Source organism: Xyrauchen texanus, chromosome 28, assembly GCF_025860055.1.
Source record: "Xyrauchen texanus isolate HMW12.3.18 chromosome 28, RBS_HiC_50CHRs, whole genome shotgun sequence".
Lineage (NCBI taxonomy): Eukaryota > Metazoa > Chordata > Actinopteri > Cypriniformes > Catostomidae > Xyrauchen > Xyrauchen texanus.
Genome location: NC_068303.1, coordinates 24,196,211 through 24,213,113, shown reverse-complemented (window position 1 = coordinate 24,213,113; position 16,903 = coordinate 24,196,211). Strand labels below are relative to the sequence as shown.

At 36.3% G+C, this 16,903-nt stretch overlaps 1 protein-coding gene across 1 annotated transcript in view; it reads left to right on the top strand.

Moving 5' to 3' along the window:
• Positions 1–11,548, top strand: part of nudt14 (nudix (nucleoside diphosphate linked moiety X)-type motif 14) — a 69,465-nt gene extending 57,917 nt beyond the window's left edge. The window contains exon 5 of the mRNA XM_052096033.1: positions 7,751–11,548. Coding sequence (XP_051951993.1) covers positions 7,751–8,000 — 250 coding nt within the window. The 3' untranslated portion in view covers positions 8,001–11,548. The remainder of the gene's footprint in view (positions 1–7,750) is intronic.
• The last annotated feature ends 5,355 nt before the right edge of the window (positions 11,549–16,903 follow it).

The following is a 16,903-nucleotide window of genomic DNA, read 5'->3' as shown; positions in this document are numbered from 1 at the left end:
CATGTAAACATTCAGTAATATTTCAGAACTTATGCTAAGTTCATGCTTTTACACATCACGCGGACAGCCTTAAATTCCTTTAACATACACAGCCTTGAATTAAACAATATTTTTTTATTTAATGGTCTTGTGTGACCAATCATTGAAATGCCGGAAAAATTAAATCAACTACAGTTGCTAGTTTAAAGAGCTGTAGCATTACCAGATAAGATATTTATTGGTAATATATGTAAACAAATCCTTAAAATTCAGTTCATGCTAGTATAAGTTTGATATGCTCTAATGTAATATGTCTGCTGTTAAATAGTTTGAATAAATCTAAAAAATTTAAAGGCACTGATTAACAGTGTTAACTAAGTGTTCGTTAGCAATTACTCTACTTAGGTTACTTGTAGACCTAAGTAATGCAGGAGTAGAAATCTATTAGCATGATGTAGCTAGTTAACTAGCTAACTACCCTGCTAAAATAAACAGCTTTATCCAACCTAGCTGGTGTTTTCTAGTATGCCAGCCTGGACTGGTTTGCTGGTTTATATGGCTTTTGGGCACTTTTCAGCTGATTACTCTAGAAGACCCGCTTTAATGGATAGTTAACCCAAAAATAAAAATCCTCTCATCATTTTCTCACCCTTATGCCATCCCAGATGTGTATGAGTTTCTTTCTTCTGCTGAACACAAATTAAGATTTTTAGAAGAATATTTCAGGTCTGTTGGTTAACAGTGGCCAGAACTTTGAAGGTCCAAAAAGCATATAAAGGCAGAATAAAAGTAATCCATAAAACTCCAGTGGTTAATTCAATATCGTCAAAAGTGAGATGATAGTTGTTTAAGTCCTTTTTTACCATAAATTCTCCTCCCTGCTCAGTAGATGGCGATATGCACAAAGAATGTGATTTGCCCAAAACAAAAGAAGAAGAATGTAAAATTCAAAGTGGAGAATTTATAGTCAAAAAGGCCTTATATATTGATCTGTTTCTCACCCACGCTTATCATATCACTTCAGAAATTAAACCACTTGAGTTGTATGGATTACTTTTACACTGCCTTTATATGCTTTTTGGACCTTCAAAGATATCATCACCATTCACTTGCATTATATGGACCTACAGAGCTGAGATATTCTTCAAGGAATCTTTGTTTGTGTTCAGCAGAAACAAGAAAGTCAAACACATCTTGGATGGCATGAGGGTGTGTAAATGATGAGAGAACTTTCATTTTTGGGTGAACTATCCATCAGCTGAAGACCAGCTTGGTCTGGCAGGCAGACCAGCTAGACCGGTTTAAACTTTGTAAAACACACATCTTAGGCTGGTTTATGATGCTTTTTATTTCAGCAGTAAAGAAAAGTAATTTTAATAAATGAATGGTTAAATGTAATTTCTTGCAAATTACATCAAAGATTTAGCTGATTTTATTGGTGACATTAAGTATGAAACGTTGCAAGCTGTTGTTTGTGTGAACAGATGTGAAAAAAGTTAATCAAGCAATTTACCAAGTGTGAAAGTGGCTAATAATAACACAAGCAGCATCATCACTGATACTGATAATGACAAAAAGGCTTGAGGTTTATACAGCTGTATTTGTTGTATGTATTAGGGATTGCAGTGAAAGAAAATCCAAAGATTACAATAAATGTTTTTACTTGTAGAAGAATACACCTTAAGATGTGGTTATATACATTTGTCTGGTAATATGCACTCTGTCTGACTGATATACTTTTTTATCTTAATGGATTCTTGTCTCCCAATTTAATATTTAACCTTCACAGTAATCCTCCATAATTACCAGCTCTAGAGTAAATAAACTCAGATAAAGAATTCAGGGGTTAAATGTGTCCCAATCTCATCTATAAAGAAAGAAGAAACCATGCTGTTTTATATTCTTATCAGTCTTCAGTGTGGAGACCATCGTAAACCACTACCATCTCACCCCTGCCAGAGTCCATGTGAGCATGCAACATCTGCTTATTGCTGTTTATTGTGAGCTGTACTACTGCCATCTCTGATTTGCTAAGAGTCACAAACCACACAAATGCACATACGCAGACACAGTGAGGCACACCTGCTTAGTGTGCCATCAGAAGCACCTGTGGGCCTCATGCTGCACCTGCTGCTTTTATGGGCTGGTTAGGGACAATAAGGAATGCAGAATGAGTGGATGGCCTAATTCTAGTTGCTTGTGTTAAATTGTGGAAAAGATTTTTCCTTTTTTTTACATGTATTACTGTACTGTGTATGGTAGCGAGAAGGCACAGAGTAGATGAGGATTCGCTAACAATCTCAACCACTCAACCGACTATATGGTGAAAGCAGTCAAAGTTATATAGCATGTTGCATCTCAGAGTTCTTATAACTTTCTAGACTCTGTCTGACAGGACTCTTAGATGCTCAAATCTATTTCTGGCTAAAGCCAGTCAGAGTAATTTTCTAGGGATTAAGTCATCCTCTACAACTGAGGCATTTAAAGTTTAAAGTTAATGTTTTTCTATCCCAGTTTATTATGCAGAGAAACTGTGAAAATGATAATTATTTAGCAATTCTACTTGATGACGCTAGTGCCATAGAAATTACACTCTGCAGCTTTAAATCATGTCTCAAAGCTCATCTTTTCTTTTTGGCCTTTGGCTTTTTGTTATCATTCTGAATGGTAGTATTATGTCAGACGTCATAATACTTTGGTCAACATGTTTTGAAATAAATAAATTGGACGTGTCTTGACTTGACCTGACTGTATCAATATTCATCAGTTTGCATGCCATTTTTGAATGCATTCTTCCTATTAATAGTACATAGAGTAGTAACACTGCTCCAAATATTGTTTGCAAATATAAGCCTCAGGAGGACTTCAGTTTTTGTTCATTTGTCATATCTTGTCTTTGCTCTTCATGAGTGTGAGTACATTAGAGTCCAGTAGATTCTTTTGAAATTCAGACTCTTAGATGGAAAGTAGTGTTTTGCAACACATTGTGGTTAGTTTAAACTCATCCTAAAAACTGATCGTCATGGCTTGTTCCATTTTCCCCCCTCAGGCAGTCATCCATCACTAAGGCATTAGGGCCTTGTTATTGTCTTCCATATTTTATTAGCTCTTTTCACAAATTAGTTTCATAATACTTGGGCTACATAATACTAGGGAAAGGAAGGGCTTATGGAAGCTTCCCATATATGTAATGTACTCTCGGTGTCAGGGAGATCTCCAAGGGGATATTTCCATGACAGGGTCTCAGATGAAGTAACGCCTCATTGGCACATACTAGATGCTGCCGTATGAAAGGACTTTCTCATGCCTGCTGGCCCTAACAGTAGAACCCCTTGCCCTCACCCTCATGTTGTTCCAAACCCATATGGCTTTGTTTATGCAGAACACAAAAGGAAAACCAGTTCATGAATATTCCAGCCCGTCTTCAATGCTATGGCAGATGATAGTGACTCACTTAAAGCTTAAAAAGGTCTCAAAAGGATCATAAAACACACACATATATATATATATATATATATATATATATATATGTATATGTATATGTGTGTGTGTGTACACGGTTGGAATAATGTACAGATTTTTCTGTTTTGGAAGGAAATTGGTACTTTAATTCACCAAAGTGGCATTCAACTGATCACAAAGTATAGTCAGGACATTACTGATGTAAAAAACAGCACCATCACTATTTGAAAAATTTCATTTTTGATCAAATCTAGACAAGCCCCATTTCCAGGAGCCATCACTCCAACACATTATCCTTGAGTAATCATGCTAAATTGCTAATTTGTTACTAGAAAATCACTTGCTATTATATCAAACACAGTTGAAAGCTATTTGGTTTGTTAAATGAAGCTTAAGATTGTCTTTGTGTTTGTTTTTCATTTGCCACAGTATGCAAACAACTAGCATGTCTTAAGGTCAATATTGGGTAAAAAATGGCAAAAAGAAACAGTCAATCTGTCAATCATTGTTGGGGGAATGAAGGCTATACAATGCTAGAAACTGCCAAAAATACTGAAGATTTTATACAAAGGACAACAGACTCTAACAAGCACAGAAAGAGATGTGGAAGGCCAGATGTACAACTAAACAAGAGGATAAGTACATCAGAGTCTCTAGTTTGAGAAATAGATGCCTCACATGTCCTCAGCTGACAGCTTCATTGAATTATACCGATGTAACACAAGTTTCATGTACAACAGTAAAGATTAAGACTCGGGGTGCAGGCCTTATGGGAAGATTTAAAAAAAAAAAAAAATGCCACTTTTGAAAAGGTTAGAGTGGGCAAAGAAACACAGACATTGGACAACAGATAATTGGAAAAGAGTGTTATGGATCTGAACCCCATTGAGCTTTTGTGGGATCAGCTAGACTGTAAGATGCGTGAGAAGTGCCTGACAAGACAGACACATCTATGGAAAGTGCTACAAGAAGCGTGGGGTGAAATGTCACCTGAGTATCAGGACACACTGATAGCTAGAATGCCAAATGATCTGCAGAGCTGTCATTGCTGTACGTGGAGGAATTTCTTTTTTTGATTATTTTTTTCTCCCCTTTTCTCCCCAATTTGGTATGCCCAATTCCTAATGCGCTCTTTCCTCATGGTGGCATAGTGACTCGCTTCAATCTGGGTGGCAGAGGATGAATCTCAGATGCCTCCGTGTCTAAAACGGTCAATTCAAGCATCTTATCACATGGCTTGTTGAGCGTGTTAACGTGGAGAACTACCGTGTGTGGAGGCTCACACTATTCTCCGCGGCATCCACGCACAACTCACCACGTGCCCCACCTAGAGCGAGAGCCACATTATAGAGACCACGAGGAGTTTAACCCAACGTGACTATACCCACCCAAGAAACCGGGCCAATTGGTTGCTTAGGAAGCCTGACTGGAGTCACTCTGCACGACAGATTATTTTTTGATTATAACTCTTTGAAGTAGTTTTAGAAGTTCTGATTTTTAAAAATTGATATTAATTGTTTCTGTATAGTAATGTTTCACATTATTAATATCCTGATTATACATTATGATCAGTTGAATGCCACTTTGGTGAATAAAAGTACCAATTTCTTTCCATAAGGGCAAAATCTGTACATTATTCCAAACTTTTGGCCACTGTATATATATTAGGGCTGTCAATCGATTAAAATGTTTAATTGAATTAATGACATGGTGTCCCGATTAATTAATCGCGATTAATTTCATATACAAATATTTGCTGAGAAAGCCCCTCATAACAATAATTCAGTAATGATGATTATACATATTTATATCAATATATAATTTCACATAGTTATCTTTAAATATTTAAAAATTATATATATAAAATATTCAGATAATTAAAATGCATTACATTCTTAATCATTGATAAGACAATACAAAAAGCGGCTTTAGAATACAATGTATTGTTTACTACCATATTATTGATCATAAGTCAATCATTGGCACACAGTTCTCAGATATCCATTTCACAAGTGAATTTGTCAATCAGTTGGAGATTTATTATGAGGGCTTGTTTAAGGACCCGTCAATTTACACCTGTGTCAGACTTTTATTTTTTATGTTTTTATTAATGCTTACAAAACTTTTACATCTACAGTTGAATAAAAATAGCAAAATGTTTACATATTTCAATACACTTTACAGCTTTCTGGTTACTCAAATTGGAAATTGTTCTTAGGTATTGCTGAACCTCTGAATTAAAAATTAAAACTTATGGTTTATAACCACCATACTTACATTTATGAATACTAAACTTTGCCAACAAAAACAGAACATTAATCAAATAATATTCCTTATGAAGAGACATGTCGTAGCTAAAAAATAACATTTTCAAAACAAAGTTGAAAGCTGGGAATAATATGATCTCTGACAATCTTGCAGAAATCAGACCAAAAACAAGTCGAGTAGGGACAACTCGAAAATAAATGATTTTTTTTTTTTTTTCACATCTTGATATCCCTTAGTTTGCATTTGCGCTCCTTCAAGTGTTTTGAACGCAAGAATGTAAAGCATGTTTGTGTTGTTGTACCTACTGAAGTGTTTTCTTCACTGTATAAACTGCGTGTTGCTCATACAGCTGAAATTTCACTTACTGCCCTCTGGAGTAAACAGGTGGTACTACAAGCTTGCATTTCTCAGGAATCTTCCTTATTATGGTTCGGGGAAGTGTTTTTTTTAACGTGTTATTTTTTTGTCAATTTAATCGCACTGCCCTAATATATATATATATATATATATATATATATATATATATATATATACATTTTTTTTCTTTAATTAAATAAGAAAAACTGAAATATCACATTGACAAAAGTATTAAGACCCTCAACTCAGTACTTTGTTGAAGCACCTTTAGCAGCTATTACAGCCTCAAATCTATCGGGTATGATGCGACAAGCTTTGCACACCTGGATTTGGGGATTTTCTGCCATTCTTCTCTGCAGATCTTCTCAAGCCTGCAGGTTGGATGGGGACCATCGGTGGAGAGCCATTTTTAGGTCACAGCCAAGACAACGTAAGAGTGGCTTAGGGACAACTCTGTGAATGCCCTTGAGTGGCCTAGCCAGAGCCCGGACTTGAACCCAATTGAACATCTCTTGAGAGACCTGAAAATGGCTCACAAAGCTTGAGAGAATTTGCAGTGAAGGAATGTAGAATATACCTAAATCCAGGTGTGCAAAGCTTGTTGCATCATACACAAAAAGCCAGCTCCAGTATACCAATTAGTTGGTCCAACTTAAAAGGCAGTGTAGGTGAAGTACTTCAAATGCTTAGAAGTTAAAGAAACTTGATCAAAGCAAACAAATCACCCTCATAATGACTTTAAACAAATTTTGACAAAACAAAACATGAATTTTAAAGACCTTTCCATGACTTAAACATATGTTTATGACTTCTGGTTAACATCCTTAAAGATATAAGTTGAAAAAACACAGATATTAACTGATTTTCCATGTTAGAGCCTAGCTTTATAGACTTACAACAGTAAAATTTAAGTTTCCATTTCACAAAGTTTCCACAGAAAATCCACTAAATAGAAAATCATATGCAGTTGTTTTTTGCGCACACACACACACACACACACACACACACACACACACACACACACACACACATTTTGTCAACTAGTAAGGTAAGGTTAATATATAAGAATTTACTACACCACCAAATTTGACTTTGTATGTGCTCACTGTTTAAAAATATAAGTTTCTCTGACTTAAATGGCATTGAAGTTGACTTTATTGATTGTTTTAAGTAATCTATAATGTATCAACATTAGGTCAACTTTTAAAAATGTTGTTTATCTGACTTAAGTTGAAGTTAGATTTTTTTACAGTGTTGAATGACTAATGTTTACTCTTTGAAATTAAATTATTTCCTATTAAGTCAGTAGGCAAACTGGAATGTTTAAGCATGCAAATCTGGTGGCAAATATATTGGCTTCAATGTTATGATGTCATCAGTGCTGTTCTATATTATAGATCAGTGGAACCAACGGCTAATTTTTTATTAAAATCCTGACATTTGTTGTATGTCAATGAGTGTTTTGCGTGTTCTCATGTGAATACATTCCACTATGAACAAGCTTCTAACAGACATCAAGATTTTCATTTTCAAAAAATCACTGGAGATTTTGGGTGTTCATTCATAGAGGCAGTGTCTTGTGAAGGAGATTTGAGGCCTCCCCAGGTTTCTGCATTCTGGTTTTGCTCTTTTTGCCATGTCATAATCCAGTGGCCTGAGTCCTGTGTGCCTTCCGCCCCCACAGGTCGGGAGTTGGAGTAACAGGATCCAAGCAGACCATGTTCTACGCTGAGGTATCGGACGAGAATTGCGTTGGAGAGGGCGGGGGTAAACCTCAAGAGGGTGAATTGATTGAGGTGGTCAGAGTTCCCCTACACGAAGCAATGACCTTTGCCTTTGACGAGAGCATCCCGAAAACGATGGGCGTCATTTTCAGCTTCATGTGGTTCAACAGCAACATGTCGCCGAAATACAAGATCTCCACCAATGTGTAATGTAAACGTTCCAAGCCATCCTTTGAAATACCAGTCATTATATACAGTACATTTTTTATATATTGTATTCAAAATAGTCACTAATAGTGTAGCTTTTTTTTCAGTTGTTTCTTACACTTTTATCAGTTTGTTGTGGTTATAGCTATTGTCTTATTTCAGATTCTGGTGTAAGCAGCACTTACGTGTAGCTGCTAATGTGTTATCCGCTTTCTATGGGAGCCGACACATCCCAATAGGTTGCCATAGAACTGAAGAGGTTCATTGTGAGTTTGTTTGGTGTAATTGAATTCTTTGTTTTTACCATGTCAGAAATTTCAAACAGCCATTTGATGCATCTTTTTGAAACCACACCAAGTCCCTTTAAGACTTTGTAACAGTATTCTGTTTTTCTCAAACTTTAGAGAGCAAGATTTAAAAAGACCATGTTGATACCATCTCACTTCGGGAGTATTAAGAGAAAGATTGTTTACAATTAAAGCTGTACTTTGTGGCCAGAAAGTGAGACCTCTAGACATTTTCCCACACATTTTGCAGACAAATAATATTAATTTAGAAAAATAATAAAGCAAGTAAAACAATAATAAAGCCACAAAACTGTATGTGAGTATATGTGGACAATACACCGGCAGCTACCCAACTGAGAAAACTTGATAGCCATGCTCTACTGTAAACAATCATTGAATCGTTTCTTTACCAAGCGAAGAATATAAAAAAATAAGCTCTTGCATTTTTCTCAGGTCCAAAGCTGACTTTAGGACTTTCAGGGTTAGTGAAAATGCTGAAATTTATTGGAGTATTTTTTATTGAAGCTAACATTGCAGCTAAGTTGATTGTTTTGAGTGTGTTTTGCACCGAATTTATGGAATACATATTGAATAGTCCTAAAGAAGTACGAGTACCATTCTTGTCCTACAAGTCTAAAGCTGCTTTGCCATTATCACATAACTTTATAACAATGTTCTGAAATCTTTCAGAACAACTTATAATATATATATGTAATCAAGAATGCATGAGTTTGCATGTTGAGGTTTAAAAAAAATGACATTAATATTTTCCAAAAATGATATAGTGTTGGAAAGGTTAGATTTACTGGACCTTCTAGAGCAGGGCTCTTTAACTACTTTCATGCAAAACTTTTCTGCATTTATCTTAGCTAACACTTTCATTGCAAGTAACATGTTAATTAAAAAACACAACTTAATACTGTGCATTTATCATATTAAAATTGTCACAGGGTATATACTGTATATTGAATTGAAGGTTTGGATATAAATTCCTTCATAAGATCTGGCTGAAGAACAAACATGACTTATACTCTTAACTAACAAATCATTTTTGATCATCTTAATTAGAAAAAACAATAATACTCATTTTAACATTTTGGGGCTGTTGTTTGAAAATTATTAAAACTGAGGAGAAACAGTTAGACCTGCTAAAGCCCACACACAATATCAACCCACATTTGACTGTTTACTTAAGAATGCATTTAAATGTAATTTTCTTTTTGGAAAAAAATTATAAAATGCCCGTTCTTCCATTTTCTCTATAAAGTATCATCCTATTCCATTAGAAAAAAATGAGTCCTGCATATATTGTGAATTTGCACACAGTAGCCAGTGCAGGAGCCAGATAGGTGTGTAGGTAATCATTGGCAAAAGAACAATCTGAGTTGATGCTGTTCGTGATTGACAGGGCTGATTCAGCTTTATAGAACCAAATATTATCAGGATATTTGTAGGTTCAGTTTCACATTGTCATATTTTTCCAAGCCCTACAGACCTTGAACAGATGAGACACGATCGTTTGACACTTCCAGAATAGTGAATAAAAACAGCACATTTTCTTTGAACATTCAGTTTTCCTAATTGATTGCTTTTGATGCCTGAGATGTGCATATGTGCTGACAATTTCTGCCACAACTGTGTTGATAATTATTTACATTTGTAGATTTTGCGCACTCACACAATCAAGCAATTTTTAAAAAAAAAGACTCTATCAAGCGCTCACCTTAAACGGTGTGATCCATGTTTAGCAAAGGAGTGTAACTAAACTATCGCCAGAAAAGCTTAAGCGTGCACTCTGGTCCGCACAACTGATGATGGCTGAATACTGTTGCGCATGCCAATGAGCGTTGTTAAACTCACCGATGATTGCTGAGGCTTGTGTCTATGAATGCTGTTTTGCACAGAGAATGCTCTAGTATTTCAGATGGCCAGACAATTTGGACAGTTTGGCCAGATTTGGCCTGTAGGCTGCCAGTTGACTAGCCCTGCTCTAAAGTCACAAGAAAAATACATTGAATACCATACTTGGAGATAATTCTACTCAACATACATGAATATAAGCAATATACTCTCAATATCTTACTCCAATATTTGACTTGCAAACATTTTATTAGGATGATTGAATTTAGCTTTCGTTTTCCATCAACTGAACACAAAAATATGTTTTGCAGAAATCTTGAGCTCACCAAAAGCCTGAGTACACAGAAGCTTTCTGAATCAAAGTCTTGCTCTGTTTCAGTTCAGTTTTGATTCTCTTATGCACAGAGCTCTTTCGCTGGTTTTCTTGAGGGCTTGTTTATTAAGTGAAGGATATTGTTATCAAAGATAATAACACACCTTATTTAGCATTTGTTAATAATCTGTCTTTGTTTCTAACATGACAAATTATCACCAACACTTCAAATAAATGCAGTATTGTAAGCTGATTGGATCTTACTGTAAAACATTCCTTCTGTCCTGTCATTGCCCTCTGTAGCCTATATTCTGTTGTTTTTGAGTGTTATAACTTATATTATCAATACATACGATAATGCACAAGTTACAATCATCATATAATCATAAAAAAACATAATGTTGTGGGGGGAAAAGACAAGCAGATTTGTTTTGGTCCAAAACAGAGGGGCTAGAGTGTGTTTTTAATCTTAAAGATTAAACTTTCCTGCCAGACAGGAGTGGGTGGAAGACATTTGTAGGTAACTGATGATTTCTACACTTTTAATATTGTGATTGGTGGATTCAAGTGAACATTCTTCATTTAAAGAATGCAAATGTGACATTTAGGAATTATGCATTGTTTTGAGGGCACTGTCGAGCATTATTTCATATCGTAATTGCTCATATATCGTTTCTTTTTCTTATAAAACCTTTCTAAAAAATAAAATCATGTTTCTGAACGTTGAAATTGTTTGAGGGGTTTTGGACGTTTATCTCAGGATTGGGCTTCTTTTTTTCTTTCTTTGAAATGATGAAATATTGTTGATTTATTGTCATGTGCCACTGTTACTAATGCTTGACTTTTAGTATTTCAACAGAGGTGTTGTTCTATTCATGTCTTTTTATCTCTTATTTTTTAAACATTTGTATATTTGTTTTAATTTATGGCACCTTGTGCAAACATATATTTCAAATATGTATGTATGTATGTATATATATATATATATATATATATATATATATATATATATATATATATATACTCAGAAATGAAATATCGCATGTGCACTGTATTACATTTGATCTGCATTCAGTTGAAATGAATAAAAAAGTTTGATGACTAAGGCCATTGAGTCTCTATTTTCATCTGTCAATTTTAGGCAGTGTTAGTCAAAAATCAACCTCACTAATAATTCTATTAAAGGTAAAGTTAAAACTAAATGACTTGACAGATTCCTGTCATTTGTATAAAATCTATTGCAGTAGTACTCTTCAATGGTATGACCCGATAAACAATAAATTCAAACAGTGAGAGGATACAGTGAGGTGTTGTGATGAGATGCTCACCACTTGTCCCCATGTCACACTCTTTTGACCTGTCCTTTCCCTATTTTCTAACCTTTTGGTTACATTCTGCCATTCATGTTCAAAACAACCATGATGTTTTTATTTAAGTTGAGTGAATATTCGCCAAGGCCTTCTCATCCAGAAATCTCTAGGGGTCAGAGATAGCTCTTCATTATGTAGCCATCACCAGAAGAGCTTTGAGAGGAGTTGAGTTGTCAAGGTAATGTTTGTTTTCGTCTGCTTTTTTTAGGCATATTGGTAATCATTAGACAGCCACACTGACGGATGTCCGGGGCGAGGGATTGTGGAGGAGGGACAGGTGGTTGGGTGAGGGGGTCACAAATAATAGCATTAAGTAACTGAGTGCAACTACCACGACTTTGCTATAGCAACCGCACGCCTCACAACAAGGCACACAATGAGTGTGATTTGTGAGGCAGGGTAGAGGCGAAGGCATGACAAGTGCGATTAAGCATGTTTTTATGCTTCTTGATTTACTTATGGCTTATTGATGGCTTGTGCACTGTACATACACTGAAGACATAATATATAACAATTGTTCTTTTGTCAGCTAGTACAATTTCTTTTATTTTGTCCTTTTAGTGTAGTCCATTTAGCATAATAGACACATGAACCAGCAACTGTACTAGAGAAAAATGCTTAGATTGTTACATACCTTAGAGTATTAGCCTGTAAATAGAAATTAATATGGCGGGGGTGTGAACATTTTATAATTGGGGATGGATTATTACTACTATTGCATGTCTAGGTCATATTTAACCCAAAATCACTGCAATTGTATTTTATTTTTTATTATATCTTGCATAAAAAGAATGAGGCCTACATTTAGATTATTTGCATTGTCACATTATTGTCAGGACACTTAAGCACATTTTATGCCCAATTCCCAATACTGTACCACATTCTGGAATTTTTACTTTTCCCATTGTTTTCAATGATGATGATTCTCTTTACCATAACTGCAGTATTCAGTAAGTAGATATTGCATTCTGAACACAGCCACTGTTCACCCAAAAATGAGAATTCATTATTTACTCACCCCTATGTCATCTCAAACTCATTTGACTTACTTTTTTTCTGTGGAATACAAATTATTTTGATGGAGATATGATGTGAATATATACACTGTTGTGCCAAAACATTATGACCACTCACAGCTGAAGTGACTAACATTGATCATTTCCTAACAAGGTCACATGTCAAGGTCTGGGTAGATTAGATGGTTAGCGAACAATAAGTTCTCCTTGTCAACGTTTTGAATGCAGTAGAAACGGGCAGGAGTAAAGACCTGAGTGACTTTGACAAGGACCAAAGTGTTATGGCCAGATGACTGGGTCAGAGCATCTCTGAAACTGCAAGGCTTGTGGGCTGCTCCCAGTCAGCAGTGGCGAGTACCTACTGACACTGGTCCAAGCAGGGTGCCCAAGGTTCATCTATGTGCAAGGGCAACAAAGGCTATCCTGTCTGGTCTGAAAAGTTCCTTCTGGTCGTAAGAAGTCACAGAAAATTGTAATGATGGTTGTGGGAGGAATTTCATCGCACCCTGCTGCGTGTGGGGCTGTATAGCCGCAGACCGCTCAGAGTGCCCATGATGACCTTGTCCACCATCAAAAGCAGTTACAATGCAAACGTGAGCATCGGAACTAGACCTTGGAGCAGTGGAAGAAGGTCACCTGGTCCAATGAGTCCGTTTTCTTTGACATCACATGGACTGTTGTGTACGTGTGTGTCGTTTACCTGGGGAAGTGATGGCACCAGAATGCACTGTGGGAAGATGGCAAGCAGGTGGAGGTAGTGTGATGCTCTGCAATGTTCTGCTGGGAATCCCTAAACATTGTTGCAGACCAGGTACACCCCTTCATGGCATTGGTATTCCTTGATGGCAGTGGCCTGTTTCAGAAGGATAATGCGCCCTGCCACACTGCACACATTGTTCATGAATGGTTTGAGTAACATGATGAAGAGTTCAATGTGTTGCCCTGGCCTCCCCATTTCCCCAGATCTCAATTCGATTGAGCATCTGTGGGATGTGCTGGACCAACAAGTCCGATCCACAGAAGCTCCACCTCGCAACTTACAGGACTTGAAGGATCTGCTGCTAATGTCTTGGTGCAATATACCACAGGACACCTTTAGGGGTTTTATAGAATACATGTCTCGTCGGCACTCTTTTGGCAGCACATGGAGGACCAACAGCATTTTAGCCAGGTGGTCATAAGGTTGTCTCAACAGTGTACATACAATGCAAGTCAATGGGGTCCAACACTTTCTAGCTCCAAAAAGGACATAACGGCAACATAAAGGTTATCCATAAAAATGTGCCATCTGCAGTCTACTAGGTGTGATCATGATTTGAAACTTTGATTACACGTCCTAGTACAACCTAGCAGAACGCTGTACACACAGACCGCAAGAATTATAGTGTAAAAGGAGTTACACTTTGGTCTGTTCTCTTCAGTCATATCACTTCAGAAGACATGGATTAAACCACATGTGTCATATGGATTACCTTTATACTTCCTTTATTGTATGTCCTTTTTGCAGCTTGGATGTTTCGGACCCCATTGGCATGCATTGTATGGATATACTGTATATACCCACATCATATCTCCATCAGAATATATTTGTTTGTGTTTTGCAGCAGCAAGAAAGTCATACAAGTTTGAGACAGAATAAGGGTGAGTAAATCATGAGAGAATTACTTTCCCTTTAAGTTTGTGCTGTGTGACGGTTTCTCGCTTTACCTTCACAGCCAAGGAGAAAGGTTGCCCTGTACAGTGATAGCCATTCTAACTATCAGCCCTAAATTCTGAAGTGGTTTCTAGATTTACCCTGTGTCTGTGTGGCGTTGGTTTACCACCACTAGCACCAGAGTAACAGGTCTGTATTTGGTGGCTTGAATATTCCAGATGTTGTTCTTTTTGAAGAAGTTTTTACCATTTAATTGGAAACATACTTATTCCACCTTTTAACATATGGGCTAAGGCCTGATCTTCACTCTTATTGTTATTCGTATGTGTCAATGCTCTCATAAATCGTCTAAGCAGAGGAAAATGTAACATAATAAAATGTTCTTGATGAGGTCAGTATCTCAGCTAATTTTGAGCAGCAGATATTCAATTTCATGCTGGTTCTGATTGTGGTTGGATCTTTCCCTCCCCTAAAGGAAAGGGCACTTCCATTTCCCTGAAGCCCTGATCTACCATTACTCCCCCATCCTGCTTCTCACACCAAGTGCAGCTGATAAGATTCACTGTAGATAATATGATTGGTATGCATTTATGGCACAGTTGTGCATATTTATGTGAACTTGCCCCATCTTGATGTCAACTACTGGCTCCCTCTAATGTGCAGTCTAATTGCAAGCCAATAAAATTATCTTGCTTTTGCCAGAAAAGGGAAGAAGTACTCATTTGTGGTGTGGTTTGAAAGAGATGTACTCTTTCAGTGGGGAATACCCATACATTCTCTGGAGAGATTTGTCACGCCAGGCAGAATGGTGATTAATTAAGGCCTGTTGTATTCTCTTTTTGCCCTGAATGGTAGAACAGTTGTCTCCGACACATTGTACCTTATAAGCCACAGAAATGAACAGTATTTAATTTGAACCTACAGCCCAGTCAGTGTGCAGATAATTTGCAGAGCTGATGCAATCTTCTGGCTGCCTAATGTATCACATGTATCACAGTTGCACATGTATCACCTTTGAAATTCTCCTTGGAACATTTTCTGTGTGAAAATAGTTTTTTCAACTGTTCAGTGTGAATCTAACTATCTGATTTGGTTCTGCTACATTATCATATCTTATTCACTATATTTAACTTTCTTGTCAATGCAAGACAAGATGTACTAATTTGTTTGGTCTCCTTCATAAGAATTAAGAAAAATTCCCACCAGCAATTAAGTGCCTTGTAGTCACAACATGATTTTGTTTAAATATTTTATATTTAGTGTGAAGTTTATTGCAGTTCAGCATTCATTTTCTTGCTTGATAATTGCATAAATATGTGTAGAAATGTTTGAAACAAAGTCACTTACAGTAGAAGTAGTGAAGTAGGCTAATTGCAAGAGCAAAATACTTGAAATCTGTGCACAGTGAGACTGTAGGTGTCAAGGGATTGTACTACCAGCCTGTTATTTCCTTGCAAGGCTAACCACTCAAACATAGCCTGTGGCATGAAATCTGAAAGTATTATTTTTAGTTATAGAGGCTCTTACCAGCTGTCAGTTTTTTCAAAGCATTATTATCTAACCATATATTCATTATTATTTTTCATCTGTGCATTAAAACTGCTTTTTTATAAATAAAAAACATATTTGGAATTATTATTAGTTATTTATTTTACTGTTGGACTAATAATCATATTTTCAGTTGTATGATTGTTTATACATAATTTTTGCCTAGTGTGAAGTTACATTTTCCATATTGTCCTGCTGTGAACTGGCCTCCAGTAACTCATGCTTTCATTTTCACTCGTTTGTGAGTGGCTTCCAAAGCCTCAGAGCAGGACACCTTGAATTTGACATGTAAGTAATTATTTGTTTCCTTTTCAAGCTACACCTGCTTTTGAGCTTCTCTTGATTAGCATGTGGGTTTGTGTTACAGATAAGGGCTTCTTTTTCCACCACCTCTGGCTATGGAATACCCACACTGAAGTGCTTGTGTTAGGCTATTCCTTAAAGGGATAGTTCACCCAAAAATGTAATTTCTTTCATCAATTACTCACCCTCAGTTTGTTCCAAACCTGTATGACTTTCTGAATGATATACAGAATATTAGTCACCATTCATTTTGTATGGAAAAAAAAAAAAAAGATTCTACCAAACAACTTTTTTGTGTTCTATGGAAGAAAGAAAGTCATACAGTTTTGAACATTGACAACATTAAAGTGAGTTAATCAAAGTATTTTTGGGATTTATCCTCACTGTAAGCAAACTATACCTTAAAATATATAACATGTGTTGGGGTTATGCATGAAATAGATGCTGTCAGCTTGTTGTGAGTTCCTGGACAGAGGTACATACGGAAGTTATAATTCCAGACCTGAAGGAAGAGTTTCTTGGAAGAGGTGTATTTTGTGAATCATGATTTGATTT